This window comes from Artemia franciscana, chromosome 15 (genome assembly GCF_032884065.1).
Source record: "Artemia franciscana chromosome 15, ASM3288406v1, whole genome shotgun sequence".
Classification (NCBI taxonomy): domain Eukaryota; kingdom Metazoa; phylum Arthropoda; class Branchiopoda; order Anostraca; family Artemiidae; genus Artemia; species Artemia franciscana.
The window spans coordinates 34984438-35002529 of NC_088877.1; the positions used below are offsets into that span (position 1 = coordinate 34984438).

Consider the following 18092-nt stretch of genomic DNA (forward strand, 5'->3'; position numbering starts at 1 on the left):
CTTACCTTTATTGTTCGAAGGTTCAAGCTGGGAGTTTAACGGTAAATGAGGGAATATTTAGTAGAGTAATCTTTGCGATTTCTATTGTACTACTATAGTAAAATTTCTGCTATAGCTTTTCTTTTTCCAATTTCTATTTTTATAAAAAAATTTAATTCCTATTGTAAACCTCATTCTATTTTATGAACCAAATTAGCTTGATTCAGTCTTAAATCACTGAGAAACGTACCAAAGAAACCTTCTCAGATCAACACCAAAAGTTTTCGTTTTTCGCACTTATTATAATGCCTTTGAAAATCAACTTTTTTTTACTGTTATATTTTCTAGTACCAAAGTTATTCACGTAAACTTGTCTGTAGGGAATGCGTTCATATATCTTTTCACCGCTTTTTAGATTAAAAACATTTGTTTTTAGGGTGTTGAGGATATAAAGTGTTTGCATTAGTGTAATGTAAAGTTTGCTGTATGGGGCTGTGGAAATGGGCCTTCATTCATCGTACACAATAAAATTTAAGCTGGCATCCAACCGTCCGAAGCAAGAATGTCGTTATAAGCACATAAGCAATTCAATAAGTTGCTCTTTGGTCTTTGGATATTTCTAGTCTTGCTTTATTTAAAAAAACACAAATGACCGTGAATTTTCAGTTTAATAAATATATATATATATAAATATATATATATATATATATATATATATATATATATATATATATATATATATATATATATATATATATATGTATAGCTAAAGGCTGTGCATACAATTACTACTACCACGGTTACTGTAACTAATGGCCAAAAGGTATTAAGGTAAAACTTTTATGGAATGTTTAAAGGGATTTTCAATTAAAAAAAATTATAAACATGCAGGTTTTCAAAAGGGCATATAATATCATAAGCAGCGCTATAAATAAACACTTTTTATTTCTCATTGAAAGTTTTTAAGGAGCTAATCTGATTCAAGATTAAAAGTTCTAGTACCCTTTTTAAATGTAAAAAGAGATAGACAGATAGTCAGAGTGAGAGGCACAGCTGGCATAAGTGTTTTTCTGGAATTTATAAAAATGATATTATTTTCACTTGTTGATAGATTGTCCATCTTTTGAATTAAAAATCAAGTTGCCATCAATCCATGGCTAATTGGAGAAAAACGAAGACAGATGGTCTGAGTAAGAGGCCCAGCCTTTTTCTGGAATGTATAAAAATTATGCCATTTTAACTTGTTGATAGATAGTCTAAAAATCCCTGCTATGCTTCGGACGTCAATGCTTCGAACGGTTGGATGCCAGCTTATATTTTACCGTGTATGATGAATGAAGTCCCATTTCCACAGCCCCCATACAGCAAACTTTACATTACACTAATGCAAACACTTTATATCCTCAACACCCTAAAAACAAATGCTTTTAATCTAAAAAGTGGTGAAAAGATATATGGACGCATTCCCTAAATACAAGTTTACGTGAATAACTTTGGTACTGGAAAATGTAACAGTAAAAAAAAAGTTGATTTTCAAAGGCATTATAATAAGTGCGACAATCGAAAACTTTTGTTGTTGATCTGAGAAGGTTTCTTTGGTACGTTTCTCAGTGATTTAAGACTGAATCAAGCTAATTTGGCTCATAAAATAGAATAAGGTTTACAATAGGAATTACAAATTTTTATAAAAAATAGAAATTGGAAAAAGAAAAGCTATAATAGAAATTTTATTATAATAGTACGAAAGAAATCGCAAAGATTACTAAATATTCCCTCATTTACCGTTAAACTCCCAGCTTGAACCTTTGAACAATAAAGGTAAGTTGACGGGACCAGAAGTCTAGCAAGAAGACCGTATTTCAAACAGTACGTCATACGAAAAACACAGTTCTACCCTGCTTTCTATGGCTATAATGAGAGAAAGTTTGAGATGGCATGGGCATATTTTGATGATGAAGAATCAAAGATTGCCGAAGATTGTCCTTCTTGGCCAACCGTCAAGGGCTAAACGGAAAGCAGGTCGTCCGTGGTTGGGGTGGGATGATGTTATAAAGAAAAATTTATGGGAAAAGGGAAGTTCCTGAGAGGGTTTGAAAAGTGGGCTTTGAATTGATTGGGATGGAGGAAGGGCTTGCGTAGCTCTGTTGGCCTCAGATGACTTGGTGCTGCAGTGAGTTGATAGTAGTATTAGTAGCAAATGATCTCCCTTATAATTTCCTGAAAGTTCTAAATTAACATACTCAGTCATCCCTGAGTAACACCTTTTTTGACAGCCCGTATACACAAAAGGTCTTTCTGTACAGAAAAAAACCTTCTCTAAAAGGCTCACCTGACAGCCGTGTGTCTTTTTGGAAAGTTAAGGTCAAATATGCATATCTTTCTCGAGCACATATACTGCATGTAAAAAGAGAATGAATTACCTAACTCATGCCCCCTGGGGGTTGTGCACGCCTCGATTTACCAATCGGCGCACTAGACCCGAGCCTGGAGGCACAGAATGCCAAGGAGCGAAAGAAGTTATTTCTGAGTGATTTTATTCTTAGCAAAAAGTCTACCAATGCTGTTTATTGTCGAAGTACCAGGTGTCCTCTGCTGCCATGCAGCCTATTTACAGAAAAGTAATTTGAAACAACACAGGAATTCCATATCACCTCTTTTTATGGCACTTTAATTCGGAAAAATTGAAAAAATGAAGTATTTTTAACTTACGAACGGGTAATGGGATCTTCAAGAAATTTGATGTTTGGAAGGATATCGTGTCTCAGAGCTCTTATTTTAAATCCCAAACAGGTCTGGTGACTTTTGGGGAGTTTGGGGGACCTAAAATCTTGAGAAACGCTTAGAATGGAGGGATCGGGATGAAACTTGGCGGGAAAAATAAGCAGAGGTCCTAGATGCGTGATTGACATAATCGGAACAGATCTGCTCTTTTTGGGGGAGTTGGGGAGGGATTAATCATGTAACTTAGAAAAATTAGGTATTTTAACTTACGAAGGAGTGATCAGATCTTAACAAAATTTGAAGTTTGGAAGAATATCGTGTCTCGGAGCTTTTTTAATCCCGACTGGATCCGGTAAGGGGGGCACCTAACATATCGGAAAACTGTTACAGTTGAGGGATAGGGATGAAACTTGTTGGTAAAAATAAGCATAAGTCCTAAATACGTGATTGACAAAACCAGAACGGATCCTCTCTCTTTGGAGGAGTTAGGGGGGGGGAGGGTTAATTCTGAAAAATTAGAAAAAATGAGGTATTTTTAACTTACGAAGGAGTGATCAGATCTTAATGAAATTTGATTTTTGGAAGGATATGTGTCTCAGAGCTCTTATTTTAAATCTCGACTAGATCTGGTGACATTGGGGGGAGTTGGGAGGGGGGACCTAAAATCTTGGATAACGCTTAGAGTGGAGGGATCAGGATGAAAGTTGGTAGGATAAATAATCATAAATCCTAGATACGTGATTGAAGTAACCGGAAGGGATCCGCTCTCTTTTGGGGAGTTGGGGTAGGAGGGTTAATTCTGAAAAATTAAAAAAATGAGGTACTTTTAACTTACAAAGGAGTGATCGGATCTTAACGAAATTTAATGATTAGAAGGATATCGTGTTTCAAAGCTCTTATTTTATATACCGACCGGATCCGGTAAAGGAGAAGTTGGAGCGGGGGCGGAACCAAAAATCTTGGAAAACGCATAGAGTGGAGGGATCAGGATGAAACCTGGTGGGAAAAATAAGCAGAAGTCCTAGATACGTGATTGACATAATTGGAACGGATCTGCTCTTTTTGGGGGAGTTTGGAGGGGGGGGGGGGTAAACTCTGAAACTAAGAAAAAATTAGGTATTTTTAACTTAAGAATGAGTGATCAGATCTTAACGAAATTTGAAGTTTGGAAGAATATCGTGTCTAAGAGCTTTTTAAATCCCGACTGGATCCGGTAAGGGGGGCACCTAAAATATCGGAAAACGGTTACAGTTGAGGGATAGGGATGAAACTTGTTGGTAAAAATAAGCACAAGTCCTAAATACGTGATTGACAAAACCAGAACTGATCATCTCTCTTTGGAGGAGTTGGGGGGAGGGAGGGTTAATTCTGAAAAATTAGAAAAAATGATGTATTTTTAACTTACGAAGGAGTGATCGGATCTTAATGAAATTTGATTTTTCGAAGGATATATGTCTCAGAGCTTTTATTTTAAATTCCGACTAGATTCGTTGACATTTGGGGGAGTTGGAAGGGGAGACCTAAAATCTTGGATAACGCTTAGAGTGGAGGGTCCGGATGAAAGCTGGTAGGATAAATAATCATAAATCCTAGATACGTGATTGAAGTAACCGGAACGGATCCGCTCTCTTTTGGGGAGTTGGGGGAGGAGGGCTAATTTTGAAAAATTAAAAAAATGAGGTACTTTTAACTTACGAAGGAGTAATCGGATCTTAATGAAATCTAATGATTAGAAGAATATGGTGTTTCAAAGCTCTTATTTTAAATCCCGACCGGATCCGGTGAAGGAGAAGTTGGAGCGGGGGCGGAACCTAAAATCTTGGAAAACGTTTAGAGTGGAGGGATCGGGATGAAACTTGGTGGAAAAAATAAGCACAAGTCCTTGATACGGTATTGACATTACCGGAACAGATCTGCTCTCTTTGGGGAGTTGGAGGGGGTGGGTTAATTCTAAAAATTTAGAAAAAATGAGGTATTTTTGACTTACGAAAGAGTGATCATATCTTAATGAAATTTCATATTTAGAAGGACCTCCAAACTCAGATCTTTATTTTAAATCCCGACTGGATTCAGTGTCATTAGGGGGAGTGGCCAGAAATCTTGGAAAACGCTTAAAGCGGAGAGATCAGGATGAAACTTGGTGGAAAGAATAAGCACATGTCCAAGATAGAAGACTGACATAACCCGACCGGATCCACTCTCTTTGTTGGAGTTGGGGGGGGGGGGTAATTTGGAAAAATTAGAAAAAATGAGGTATTTGTAACTTACGAACGGGTGATCGAATCTTAATGAAATTTGATATCTAGAAAGATCTTGTGCTTTAGAACTCTCATTTTAAATCTCGACCAGATCCGGTGACAATGAAGAGAGTTGGAGGGGGAGACCAGAATTCTTAGCAAACTTGAAAATCGAGGTATCTTACGAAAGGGTGATCGGATCTTAATGAAACCTAATATATAGAAGAATCTTGTGTCTCAGATGCTCCATTTTCAATTCGAATCGGATCCGGGGACATAGAGGGTTGGAGGGGAGAAACAGAAATCTTGAAAACCGGAAATCTTGGAAAACTCTTAGAAAGAAGAGATCGGGATGAAACGTGATGGGAAGAATAAGCACAAGTTATACATACGAGATTGACATAATTGGTACGGATACATTCTCTTTGAGGGAGCTGGGGGTTGTTAATTTGGAAAAATCTGAAAAATTAAGGTATTTTTAACTTAGAACGGGTGACCGAATCTTAATGAAATTTGATATTTAGAAGGAACTCATGTCTCAGAGCTCTTATTTCAAATCCCGAAAAGATCTTTTGAAATTGGAGGGAGTTGGAAGGAGAAACCTTAAATCTTGGAAAACGCTCATAAATGTCGTATATATGTGATTGACGTAACCGGACTGGATCGGCTCTCTTTGGTGGAGTTGGGTGATGGGGTTCAGTGCTTTGGCGGGTTTGGTGCTTTTTGACGTGCTAGGATGATGAAAATTGGTAGGCGTGTCAGGCAGCTGCACAAATTGACTTGATAAAGTCGTTTCCCCCCGATTTGACCATCTGAGGGGCTGAAGGGAGAGAATAAATTAGAAAAATTGAGGCATTTTTAACTTACAAGTGGCTGATCAGATCTTAATGAATTTTGATATTTAGAAGGACCTCATGACTCAGAGCTTTTGTTTTAGTTCCCGACCGGCATTGAGCCTCTGAGTTTCCTTTTAAATCAATCTATTTAGGATTTTGCTAGAGCTCATAACATATGAGCTCTTGGCTATTCAGACCTCGTCACAAGTGTCATATGTGCTCTTAGCTCTTGTTTTCATTACTCTCGTAATGAAAATTACGGCTCATCATTTGAGTTCTGTCAAGTGCTTTCATTACCCCCGTATTTTTGGGGACTTCCCGAAAATTTTTCGACAACAGAGCGTCAAATACTTTTCAGCCTAGGAGCGTCAAAACTTTAAATCCAATCCTGGGGCTGTGAGGGGTTAACATTCCCAAAGACTTAATTACTACTATTAGTACTAACAAATCACTGCAGCACCAAGCCGCCTGAGACCAACACAGCTAAGCACGATCCTCCTCGAACCCAATCTAATCAAAGCCTCCCTCTTTACACCCTCCCTGGAAGTTCCCATTTCCTTTAAATCTTTCCTTACAACATCTTCCAACGTCAGACAAGGACGACCTGCTTTTCGTTTGCCCTAAAAAGTCGGCCGAAATGGACAATATTTGGCAATCTATCGTCATTCATTCGCAGAACGCGCCCTAGCCATCTCAACCTTTCTTTCATCATAGCACTAGAAAGTGGGATTAAACCATATTTTTCGTAGAGCCTACTGTTTCAAATACGGTCAGTCAGCCGGGTACCCAGAACAATCCGTAAGCAATTTCTCTGGAAAACATCTAGTAAATCTTCATCTGCTTCTCGGAGCACCCATGCTTCAGAGCCATATTTGACAACTATCATCACTGTACCTTTCTTCCAAATTCTTCCTATTCTTCCAAAAAAATTTAACTGTAAAAAAACACACTGAGCCTTGGCTATTCCACTTTTTACATCTTCACTGGTCCCACCGTCTTTACTAATAGTATTACCATGGTAAGTCAAGCTGCACACCTGATCAATCTTTTCGTTACCCAACGTCACATTTTATTTTCACTTATTCCTAGCCTTAGTAACTTCGTCTTCTTAACAATAATTTTCAAACCTTTCATATCATCCTGAACTTGCAAAACCTCTAATATTTCATTCATTTTACTCAAACATTCATCTAGCATGCTTAAATCATCAACATAATCTAAGTCCAGGAGAGTTTCTCCTCCCTATTTGATTCCGTGGTCTCCCATTTCATTTCTCTGCTTCTTAAGACAAAGTCTTTCAAATGATCCATATAAAGGGGGATAGAATACAACCATGCTTAACTCCTGACTTAATGCAAAACCAGCTGCTAACCTCATATTCTACCTTAAGAGCAGCGTTATTCTCGCACATAGCACTAATCACTTTAATGTGTTTGTTCGCATACCATATAATGATAAGACCTTTACTAAAGCTCTTCTATCAACAGAATTGAACGTTTTCTCAGAGTCTATAAAACTGAGGATCAAAGGTGTTGACAACTAAGGCACTTCTCAATTATTAGCCTAAGAGTGATAATTTGGTTGACACATCCTCAACCTTTTCTATAATTGCACTGTTCTTCTCTTAAACTTTGTCTATAGTATCTCTCCGTCTAAAAAGCATCGTATTACTAAGTTATTTGCAACTTACAAATACTAGACTAATGCCTCGATAATTACGACACTCACTCTTATCACCTGTCTTATACAGTGTTTTAATTAAGGTGTTCTTAAAATCATTGGGTACTTCTCCTCTTTCAATAGTCATATTTAATTCGAAATCTTCAGTAACTTATTTTTAACCTCACAGCCACCATATTTAAGAAACTAATTTACCACACTATCAGCACCCAAAACCTTATTATTTTGTAATCCTTTTAGCACTGTCGCTAATTCTGCCTCACAAAACAAATCTTCCTTCACATCCAAGGTATCACACGCTTTTTCATTTTCCTCTGTATTTTTCCTGCTACTGTATCTCGCTTTGTTCCACTCATCTCTCTTTAACTCTTTCCTTATCACTAATCGTGGCCCCGTTCCTATTTTTAACTGGTAAAAGTTCGGATTTACTACTCCCTCTCAAGTTTTTTAACATACCTGTACAATATTTTACTATTCTGCCGTCTTGCCGCATCTTTCAGATCCTTGGCTATTTTAAACATGACTTCCACCCTACACCTGCTTAGTTCATATTTTAATGCTTTCTGCACTTTTTTTACAATCCTTTCGTTTTCATTGGATCTATCATTCAGATACTTCTTGTACAAACCCCTTCTCCTCTGTGGTAAACATACAGATTTTTTACTAATATTCCTGATTGCAGTCTTAACTTCTTTCCCTAAGACACCATCAGCAATTTCGCAAATTGTTTTTCTAAAATTATTCCAAACATCTTCCACATTGTCAAATTTTAAACCCTCAAGTTTAGCATTCAGCTGTTCCTGGAAAGTTTTTCCTCAAATTCTCATCCTGGCGTTTACCAGCATCATAACTTCCCGGGAGGTAGTTACACTTCCAAAATTTCAGGTTTAAATTAATCCTAGACGGTACTAGATGGTGATCTTTACTTATAACATCTATCACAGCACTCCTATATACCCTAGTTTCTTGTATTGATCCTGCCAATCTTTGGTTTACTACAACATAATCAATAAGGTTTGCTGTCTTACCATCACATGAATACCATGTCAACGTATGGTAAATTTTATGACCAAACACCATATTTATTATACCTACAAAATTGCAAAAGTCCGTAATCATTACTGTTTTCGTTTCCTGCACCAAATTTACCTAGGCCAGGATACCATCTATCCCTATTTTTACCGACCTGGGCGTTAAAATTTCTTTGTAAAATCACCATATTTCTACCTGGGACCCTTTCTTTTTACTCCTGTAACTGTAAGTAAATTCATCTGAGTCACTAGTATCTGCGTCAGTCAGTTCAACAGGGCCTTATGCTACTATAACTGATACCCTGAACTTTTTAGCCATAAAATGAGCAGTTAGTATCCTATCATTAATACTTTCCAAGCCTAAACAAGGCTTAGCAGCTTCCTTATTCATCATTAGCCCTTCTCCCTGTCTATGTACCCCATCCTTCTTGCCTGAGTAAACAAACTCTATATAACATAATTTCATGCTTCCTACCCCTGTGATATGAGTTTCTGAAACAACTAGTAAATCCAGTTCGAATCGAATGAATTTGTCAGTCAAAATGTCAATACGATAGTCATTTTTTAACGTCGTAATATTCCAAGTTCCAATTTTCATGTTCTTTAAATCATTGAAATTATTTTGGCCTCGGTAAAAGCAGTGATCCTGGATACCAATGCAGGACAGGGACAAACATATCTTCTCAGGTTTACATCGAAGTGCTTAAACCGGCTTAGAACCGGACAGCAAAAAGTCCATGGGACATCAAGCATGAATGAAGGCCTTTTGAAATGTGCACATGTCGATGCCCTTCAATCAACAAGAGTTGAAATCCTCCTTAAGCCTATTACATCCGACGCATTATGTATTCATGCCTTTAAATATTATTCTTCTGCGGGGAGGCAGACCATAGAAGATAGACAGCTAGGATTTTGTTTTTGAGCCCGAACCCGGCCGTCAAAACAGACCGAGTCCAGAAAAATTATCAATTAATCGGAATCCCGTGCGAATGCTGTGTCGTTTACTAGGCTATAATTTATTCAAGGGGTGCCACTCCTCAAGTAGGAATAGAGTTGACTTAGAGGTCCCCAGTCTTACAGGTACCCCAAAATGGTCAAAATAACCCTTTGCAGTGGCTGTTGTCCATAGATCTGTATCTTACGCCCTGCTGTAGTTGTTCTCCTATAGAGGATCCTCCCACGATGGTGATCTACATCACCATGTAATTTGACCCATTACTGGGAGAAGGTTGGTAACTCATGGGACGTGTGAGCACGCCAGTGGGTCCTGTTGGGTGTACATTTGGGGGGGCCTTCTTCCTCATCCACCTTTACTTATGACCCCGAGCGAGGGTACCCCAGTTTCTATTATGGACCCCCACGGACAAGGTCCCCCTTTGTCCTACCCTACCTATCTCTAGGGTGTTCCCCTATCACCGTATGGGGACATGGTTAGTGGCGTGGGGGAGGCCCCTAAAGGGCAATAGACTCATAAAGCTTTTTTTTGGGGGGGGAGGGGTTGAATATCTTAAATTTTGTTTGGAAAAAGCTTATATGGTGAATTCCTTTACATTATGTGGTGGCAAAATTACACGTGAAAGAATAAGTTGTTAAAAATGACTAAAGTGACTTGAAGAAAAACATACCCATAGAATGGGGAACCTGACGAAAAAAAACAGGATCTTTTAACAATGCTGAAGAAAGTAAAGATCTCAAAATTTTGATTGGATGATTATTTTGGAAAATGGTTGTGAGACGTCGTATGTGGTTGCCCTCAGTTCAATTTTGTCTCAAAAATAGCACTACAACTTCTAATTTTCAATCAAATGAGCCCCATTCAAATTTTATCCTACCACCCATTCCATAAGAAATTATATACCTACAGGGTATAGCTTACAGCCCTTGCCCCCAGGTTCTGAGGAACTATTTAAACCCCAGAGGCCTTTTCATATGATCTTTACAATATTTTGAACAAAATGGATATCTCAAAATTTCTATCAGATGAACTTGCGGAAGAGAAGACTTGAGGTGGGGTTAGTTGCCCTGCTATAGTTTTTGGCTTTTAAAAAGGATACTGGGACTTATGATTTCCATTTGAATGATCCACATCTGAAGTTTCAACGACCACCCTATCCATTAAACCTTAAATGTTAACAATTGGTAACTAATATAACTTGAGGGGCCGTGTAGGGGTTGTCATCCCCAAAGACATAATTACTGATCCTTTCATATATGCGTAACCAAATGGCTATCTCAAAATTTTTAGTGGATCTGTTTGGGGAAATTAGGGGTGGGGGGAGCACTGGAAGCCCTCCAATAGCTTTCGACTATTAAAAATGGCACTGGAACTTTCAATTTCAAATCCAATAAGTCCTCCCCGAAGTTTATGTTACCATATTTTCCATAAAAACCCTATATGCCCCGGGGCTCTGGCGGGGGGGGGTTAATCTTCAAAGAATTAATTACTGGATCTTTCAAATACGCTGAACAAAATAGCTATCGACAAAATTAAAAATAAGAAAAAATAACAAAAATTAATACATTGAGACCACGTTGCTCTTTATTTAGGCAGCACAATTGTTTTTCGTATGATCTTTGGACTATTTTTTGAACAAATGACTATCTCAAAATTGTTATCAGATTCATTTTGGAAAAATACAACGTATGGAGGGTCGGGTAACTGCTCCCATCACTTTGACTCTTAAGAAGGGCACTATAACTTCTGATTACCAATCCAATGAGACCTCCAAGGCTTATACGACTACCATTTCTACAAAACCTTGTATGCTCCCAGGGCATAACTTACAATAATTGTCCTGAAGGCTGTGGGGTGAGGGGTAGTTATCATCCACAAACACATAATTTCTGGACCCTTTCAATTATGCTGAACAAAATGGCTATCTCAAAATTTCGATTGGATGGGTTTGGAGAAATGATGGGCGTATGGGGTGGGGGGGGGGCTGGCTGTCCTCCAATCACTTTCGACTACTAGAAAAGGCAATAGAACTTGCAATTTCCAATCAAATGAGCTCCTTTCGAAATTCTACAACTCCTTCAAAACGAAGTGCCGTGGTCTATAAAAGGCAAAAAAGAGCAAAAAACATTGTGTTCCCGTCACTCTTTACTTAAGCAGCGCAATTGTGCTGCTTATAATCTTTGGACTATTTTTGAACACTTGGCTATATCAAAATTTCTATCCGATACATTTCAGGAAAGCTAGCCCCCCCTTTGACTCATAAAAATCGAAGGCAGTTTGGTAACTGCCTTCGATCCCTTTGACTCATAAAAAGTACACTAGAATTTCCGATTACCAATCCAATGCTCCTCCCCGAGGCTTATACGACCACCCTTTCTACAAAAACCTTATATGCACCCACGGTATAACTTACAACCCTTACCCTGAAGGCTGTGTGACTAGCCCTTTCAATTTCTAATCGTATGAGCTCCTTTCTAATTTTCTGCGCCAGCTCCTTCTATTCAAACTGCCCTGGTATAAAAAAAAAAAAATTTCCGCATCGCTCTTTGCTTAGGCAGCGCTATTGCAATGCCTATGATCAACTAATTTTGGTTACTATGGTTACTGACTTTGGCTTATAACGTCCAAGGCAGATCGTAGATTGGGATGCTGTAGAAGGTACCTAGGCAATTAAATAGTTTATTCTTATGTCTTTTGGCTTATCCCCGATTTTGCTATATATTATGTAAAGGTAAGAAGTCACAAATTTAATTTAGTGATTTGCTTTACTCCACCATCCAAATAGGGATCTTGAACATTAAAACCAGCTTCACTGAACATTTGATTTTCTTGTAATCTTGAGCAGTGAAAGAATGAGGTAAAATGGATAAAACACTGAAAAACAAAGGGTTTGGCCGATGATTGAAACGTTGACGTAAAAATTATTTTTATTAATATCACGTTTGTTGACAAAGTTCAAAATATTTAAAGTCTTGAATTTAAAAAAAAACTTCTACATCGAGTTTAAGTCCTGAAAAAGAAAAATCCGGGTTCCAAAAGTAGAATTTTTCTTCATACAAGATTATTACCTTTTTACGAGATTAATTTTAGTTGTAAGTTTGGTTATTAAAAAGCTGAATGAATCCATATTTTTTTACAGATTGTACAGAAAAATGAGTGACTTGAGAAGCTTTGGAAGAGAAGCTACTACTCTTCTTCAGGAATCCCCAATCAATCGTTCGTCTGCAGCGGATTTTCTGAATCGTTTTTCAGGGAATGTTGAGCTCTCATCTGGTTCACAATTTACACCGCAAGATGTTCTGTCAAATATGTCTGAAGATGAAATAAGACAGATGCTGAAAGATGTTGTTTCAGAGTTAAAAGAAACATCGTCAATAATAGATGCTCAAAATAGTCCTACTGATAGTTCTTTTATCTCCCGGCTTAGTTCTGGTCTTGTGCGATATGGTGTTTTGTATGGCACAGACAACTCAAATTTGCTGCTAAAAGCAAAGGCGCCTTTACTTAAAATTCCAGAAGAAATTGAACTCCTCGGACGTTCTAAACCATTTGTATCGAAAACTATCTATTCTAGCAGTATAGAACAGTCGAAAGATGAAGTAAATAGATTTATAGAGAGTGGATGGGCCATTGGTGGTAGTGTTAATTTAAGTTTGTTTTCAGCTGGAATCAAATTTGTCGACAAGAGTTACAACAGTGATTGTTCCTCAAGTAGCACCAAATTAGAAAGCATTGTTTTTCATAAGCTTGGAATTTATCCAGTGGGAGCTTTCAGAATTCCTTTCAATGAGATGAAATTAAGTAGTGAAACAGAAGCTGCATTGGAGAAAATAGAGACAATGCCGGAAGCAGAAGACTTTCTGCGCACTTTTGGGTCTCATTATCCAAGCGACATTCATCATTATGGAGGCATAGTACACTTTTCGTGCGAAGTTACGGCAAGTGATTGTTACTCAGTGTCTGAGATAGAATCAAATGCAGAAAGGGAGTTTGCTGCCTCGTTATTTTGGCAAGGACTAGGAAAAGGCTTCAAAGCAAATGCCACTTACAAAAACAAAAGTGAATATAAACAGAAACAACAAAAGGCAGGAAGGAAATCAAGTAAGAATATTCATTTGGTTGTTTATGGACCGCAAACGGCTCCTCCTTTGTTCTGTGAACTAATAAAAAAAAAACCTGAAGAAGGGATTATCATAGATAGGGGAGATATGAAAAATCTTATTCCAGTTTGGAGTCTTCTCGGTACTAAGTTCAAAAATCAAGCTAAATTGATCAAAAATGCCTGGATGGGTTTAACCAAAGATATAAAATTTAAAGACATACAAGATCTTCGTTCCTATTACCATAATATTGATGGAGAACTGGCATGGAAAAGTATGCCGCAGCTCGCAGATTTGCGAATACAACAAAGGAGGAAGTGTTCGGCTGAAGACTATGCTGTCCAAGACGCACAAGAGACTGAAAAGGAAAATGAAATGGAGTCTTTAACTCCTGTTATTAGTGATAGAACTGACCTGACAAAGCAACCTAAATTGAATATACCGAACAGAGAAAATGTATCCAACCTAACGCAACAAAATTTTAGAGAGGAAAGTTTAGTTAGTACATTCACTATTGATTGTCCTCGTGACTTAAGCAATATTTCTTATAGAATGCTTCACCGTCTAGAATTAAAATATTGTAATTCACCTGATGAAGGAACACATAATTTTTCAGAGTCTGAGGAAGATTTTTGGCCCGAAACTGAACAAACAAAAAGAGAACAAAAATTTAACGTTTCCAACCTTCTCAGCATGTATTCAGTCAGAGATAAAGTAAACATTTTGCGACTTCTTCTGGAATCGAGATTTGCTATTCCTATATGTTCCAAAGACATTATAGAATTACTTAGGATCACGCAAAGATTAGAAGAAAACATATTCCTTGGGGAAGACTTAAAGCTGCCACGAATTGCTATAATTAGTCAAGTAACCTTTGATAGTTCTGCTGGAAAAATTATGGAAGATCTTTTCAATTTAAAAACTTCTCTAAAAACTGATGAGACATCAAGCATGGAGGTTGGACAGGGCTTCGTCTGCTTTGAAAATGGAGATAAGAAATCTTGCATCGTCATACATATTCGTGGTGATTTTAAACCTTATTGGAAATTCCTAACAGAATTCGTTGACTACTTAATAGTTGAAGACGAATTTACATCTAAATCAAATAAAGTTTCTCACTTTATGGACGCACATTCTCCTGGAAAAAAATTGCCACAATTCATTTCCATATGGATCCCTAGCTTTCAAAGTGCTGAATCAAAACACCATCCTTTTTGCCTTATCGAGGGCTCATTTGATTATTTCAGTGGTATCCAGCGAAACCGCCAATTAGGAGTAGTGTTTCGTAAAGTTGGACTTCACGCCAACTCATTGTGTTCAGTATTCCCTGCTATTCCCTGTTCTTTAAGTCCTGATATCAATAATCTACGACAAATGTATATGGATGTTTCTAATATGGATGGCTTAGAAGGCTATAGGTCTAACGGGCTGATATTGCAAAAGAGTTTTGCAAGAGAAGGGGAATTGAGAGAAAAATTAAACGAATTTGAACTTGTCAATGACACAGGCAGTCGTTCAGCGATACAGGAGAAAATTTCCAACGAAGAAAAGTTCCGTTTAGGTAACAGTAAAAAAAACGACCCACTTATCAACTTTTTCTTGAAAGGACTCCAAAAGAATGATATCGACCATATTTTGCTTCATCTTCGCGTTATTGATGATGCTATTTCAGTGAATATCAAAGAATCCAAGATTGTACGTCAACTAGAAGAAGCAGTGCATCAGAAACAAAGGGACTTCTTGGAAAGTTTACAATTATCAGGCAGGGGTCCTGAATATCAAAATCAGAAAGAATCTTATAGGAAAGATTTATTGGCTGCAAAAGAAAAGCGTAACTATGCTCTTCTTTCACTTCGTCACCTATGGAGGGAAGTTTCGCTATTTTATTCATCAGGAAAATGTGCAGATTTGGAATATTTACCACATATAGCTGCGTCTTGTTTGATAGCAGGTGAAACTTTAGAGCTCTACGATGGAGATGCGAATATGCTAAATGTCGATTGGATTGGTGCAATATTTAAAAATTTGAGCTCTTTGCTTCCGAACAAAAGAATTTTTGTATTATCTGTGCTGGGAGAGCAAAGCAGTGGAAAGTCAACATTGTTGAATACAATGTTCGGTATTTGTCTTGCAGCAAGTATAGGTCAGTGTACTAGAGGCCTTAGCATGACCCTAGTAAAGACAGTAAACCGAAAAGAGTATGACTACGTGGTTATCTTGGACACAGAGGGTGTTCGTTCACCAGAACATAAAGGTATACATGGCTGTGCGAAGCGTGATAATAAAATTGCGACCCTATCTATCTTGCCATCAGATGCTGTCATTTTGGTTATTAAAGGTGAAAATGACAATGCTTTAAAAGACATACTGCCTATTGTTGCACTTGCATATAAAGGCTCTAAATTGGCAGAAGAACGAGGAGGCCTGCTTAGCTGCAAAATTTTTGCAGCTTATAATCAGGTCAAGTGTCATCAAGAAAACAAAAGCAAACTTTTGAATATTTTTACACAGCTATCAGCAACACTTGTTGAATCTTTTACAAAAGCGAATTCACTAGAAGATTTGGATATGCATACATCCATCAGCTTCCCAAAGATGTTCAGCAATGAACAAGATATACGTGTATTTGGATGTAATACAAAAGGAGATCCACCAAATGACATCCCAAATGAAGAATTTAGCCTGCAAATTATTGATTTTCGAGAGTATATCCATGAGCAGGTTGTTAGTCAGTCTGGATGGAGTGCTCGAAAAATTGAAAGTCTGGATAGTTATTTGTTTTTAGTTTGGGAGTGCTTGAACAACTCTAATTTTGACCTGTCTTTTGAAACGGTCATCGAAAGACACGTTTACTCTGAAATAGAGCGAATATATCAGACCCTAAGAAAATTGTACATCCTAAAATATGAAGAACAATACGATCTATTAAAGGACATCTATAAGAAAGAAGTATCTTCGGAAACAGAAGAGCTGACGACCTTAAGAAAGATAAATGAAGCAGTTGAAGATCTTGATGTAAAGATGAAGCCTCATGCTGAAAAATTTGAAGAAGAGGTAAACAGAATTTTTGAACAAAAAGAGAACCAAAAATGGAAAACTGAATACACTAGAAAGGTGGAAGACATTATCTCTCGTCAAACTGGTCAATGGCGGGATAAACTAGAAGTGTTCTTGAAAAATCAGCTTTTGTTTGACGTAAAAGTTGGTCAATATGAAAAAGAAATGAGAGACAAAATAATAGAAGAATTTAAAATGAAGAGTCTCAAACACAAATCAAAGCAAGAATTGATAAGAATGTTTGACATTTATTTTAATAATATTCTACAAAAAGCAAAGAAAGAAAACCCACCAATGGATGTCAGAAATGCTGTTCTAAATGCTTACATGATTAATCACACGATTCAGGCTTTAGGTGTTGACCTCTTATCTCATGAGGAAACTAACATTGGGCAAAATAGACCACTCTGGAAGAGACTATGGAAAGATGCACTCAAGACCGTTGAAAATATTGTTAATTGGGTGTCTCAGAAAGAAAGCAATGAAGACAGAATTGAAAAAAACGTTGCTCGTATAATAGTCAGTATCATAACTGGGAAGAAATATTATTCTGATGCAAGTGTGCATGAAGTCATTAGTGAGGTTGAAAAATATCTTCGACGTCTGGACAAAAAAATTGACAAAGACAAAAAGAAAAAAGTTCATAGATTTGCTTACGAAATACTAGTAGACTTTTTTATAGAAATTCAAGGAAAATGGGAAGAGGAGAATTCAGTTTACAAGCGCTTCCTTTCAATGAAAAAGGTCATGCAAAGTTTTTGTCTTGACGTCGCAAGTGGTTTGGATGAAGTGGACTTAATGGCATCAAGACTTGAGGACTATTTTTCAAGACACTCTTTTGAGGCTTTTTATAAGGAACTTCAAGAAAGCGTGATTGGCAACTTACGAAAGAAATGCTGGCCTCAACATGCAAAAAATATTCAAGGGCACATGGATTTATTTTTAATTGAGGAAGTCGAGCCAAAAGGTATTGCTGAAGTCTTGTCTAAAATTGAAAATCCTAGTCTTTTGAAAAGGCTTACGACTTGTAGACTGATTGGCTTTGAAATTGAAGCACTCTCTGAAAACCTAAAATGGGCTAAGTTCCAAGACCAACTTGAAAGCTGTTTAAGAAGCACGTATCAAGTGGCTCCAAAGGATAAAAAAACGGGATTGAAGTCTTTTCAGTTTCATCAGCTTTTCAAATCACTAAAATTATTTAAGAGCACGTATATTGCCGACGAATTGACAAAAGAAATGAATACTTTCGGCTGGACAGAATTGGACAAATTGTCTGTTAATTTTGACCAGCGACATATTGATGCCATGATCAGCATAATTTCCCAGTCTTATAGAACCTTGGATAAAAACCATATTATAGACAATGTTTCGATACAACTTCAGGACAAATATTCATTTTGAAGCAGCTTTTTGTACAGCATGTCAGGAGCCATGTCCCCTTTGCAAAAGTCTTTGCTTCCTGGAAATATCTCACAACGGTTCTCACGACACATTCC

The 18092-nt window shown here is 37.4% G+C and overlaps 3 protein-coding genes across 8 annotated transcripts in view; 2 read left to right on the top strand and 1 right to left on the bottom strand.

Annotated features, from left to right (window-relative positions):
• The window catches only part of LOC136036402 (interferon-induced very large GTPase 1-like), a 97002-nt gene that overhangs the window by 40355 nt on the left and 38555 nt on the right, over positions 1–18092 (top strand). The window lies entirely within an intron of this gene.
• LOC136036399 (interferon-induced very large GTPase 1-like) overlaps positions 1–18092 on the top strand; it is a 53178-nt gene that overhangs the window by 34555 nt on the left and 531 nt on the right. For all 3 annotated transcript variants that reach the window (XM_065718596.1, XM_065718599.1, XM_065718598.1), the window contains one exon: positions 12579–18092. This exon is cut by the window's right edge and continues 531 nt beyond it. In XM_065718596.1, coding sequence (XP_065574668.1) covers positions 12592–17997 — 5406 coding nt within the window. In that variant the 5' untranslated portion in view covers positions 12579–12591 and the 3' untranslated portion in view covers positions 17998–18092. The remainder of the gene's footprint in view (positions 1–12578) is intronic.
• LOC136036404 (uncharacterized) overlaps positions 1–18092 on the bottom strand; it is a 180504-nt gene that overhangs the window by 34247 nt on the left and 128165 nt on the right. The gene's annotated exons all lie outside the window — the stretch shown is intronic.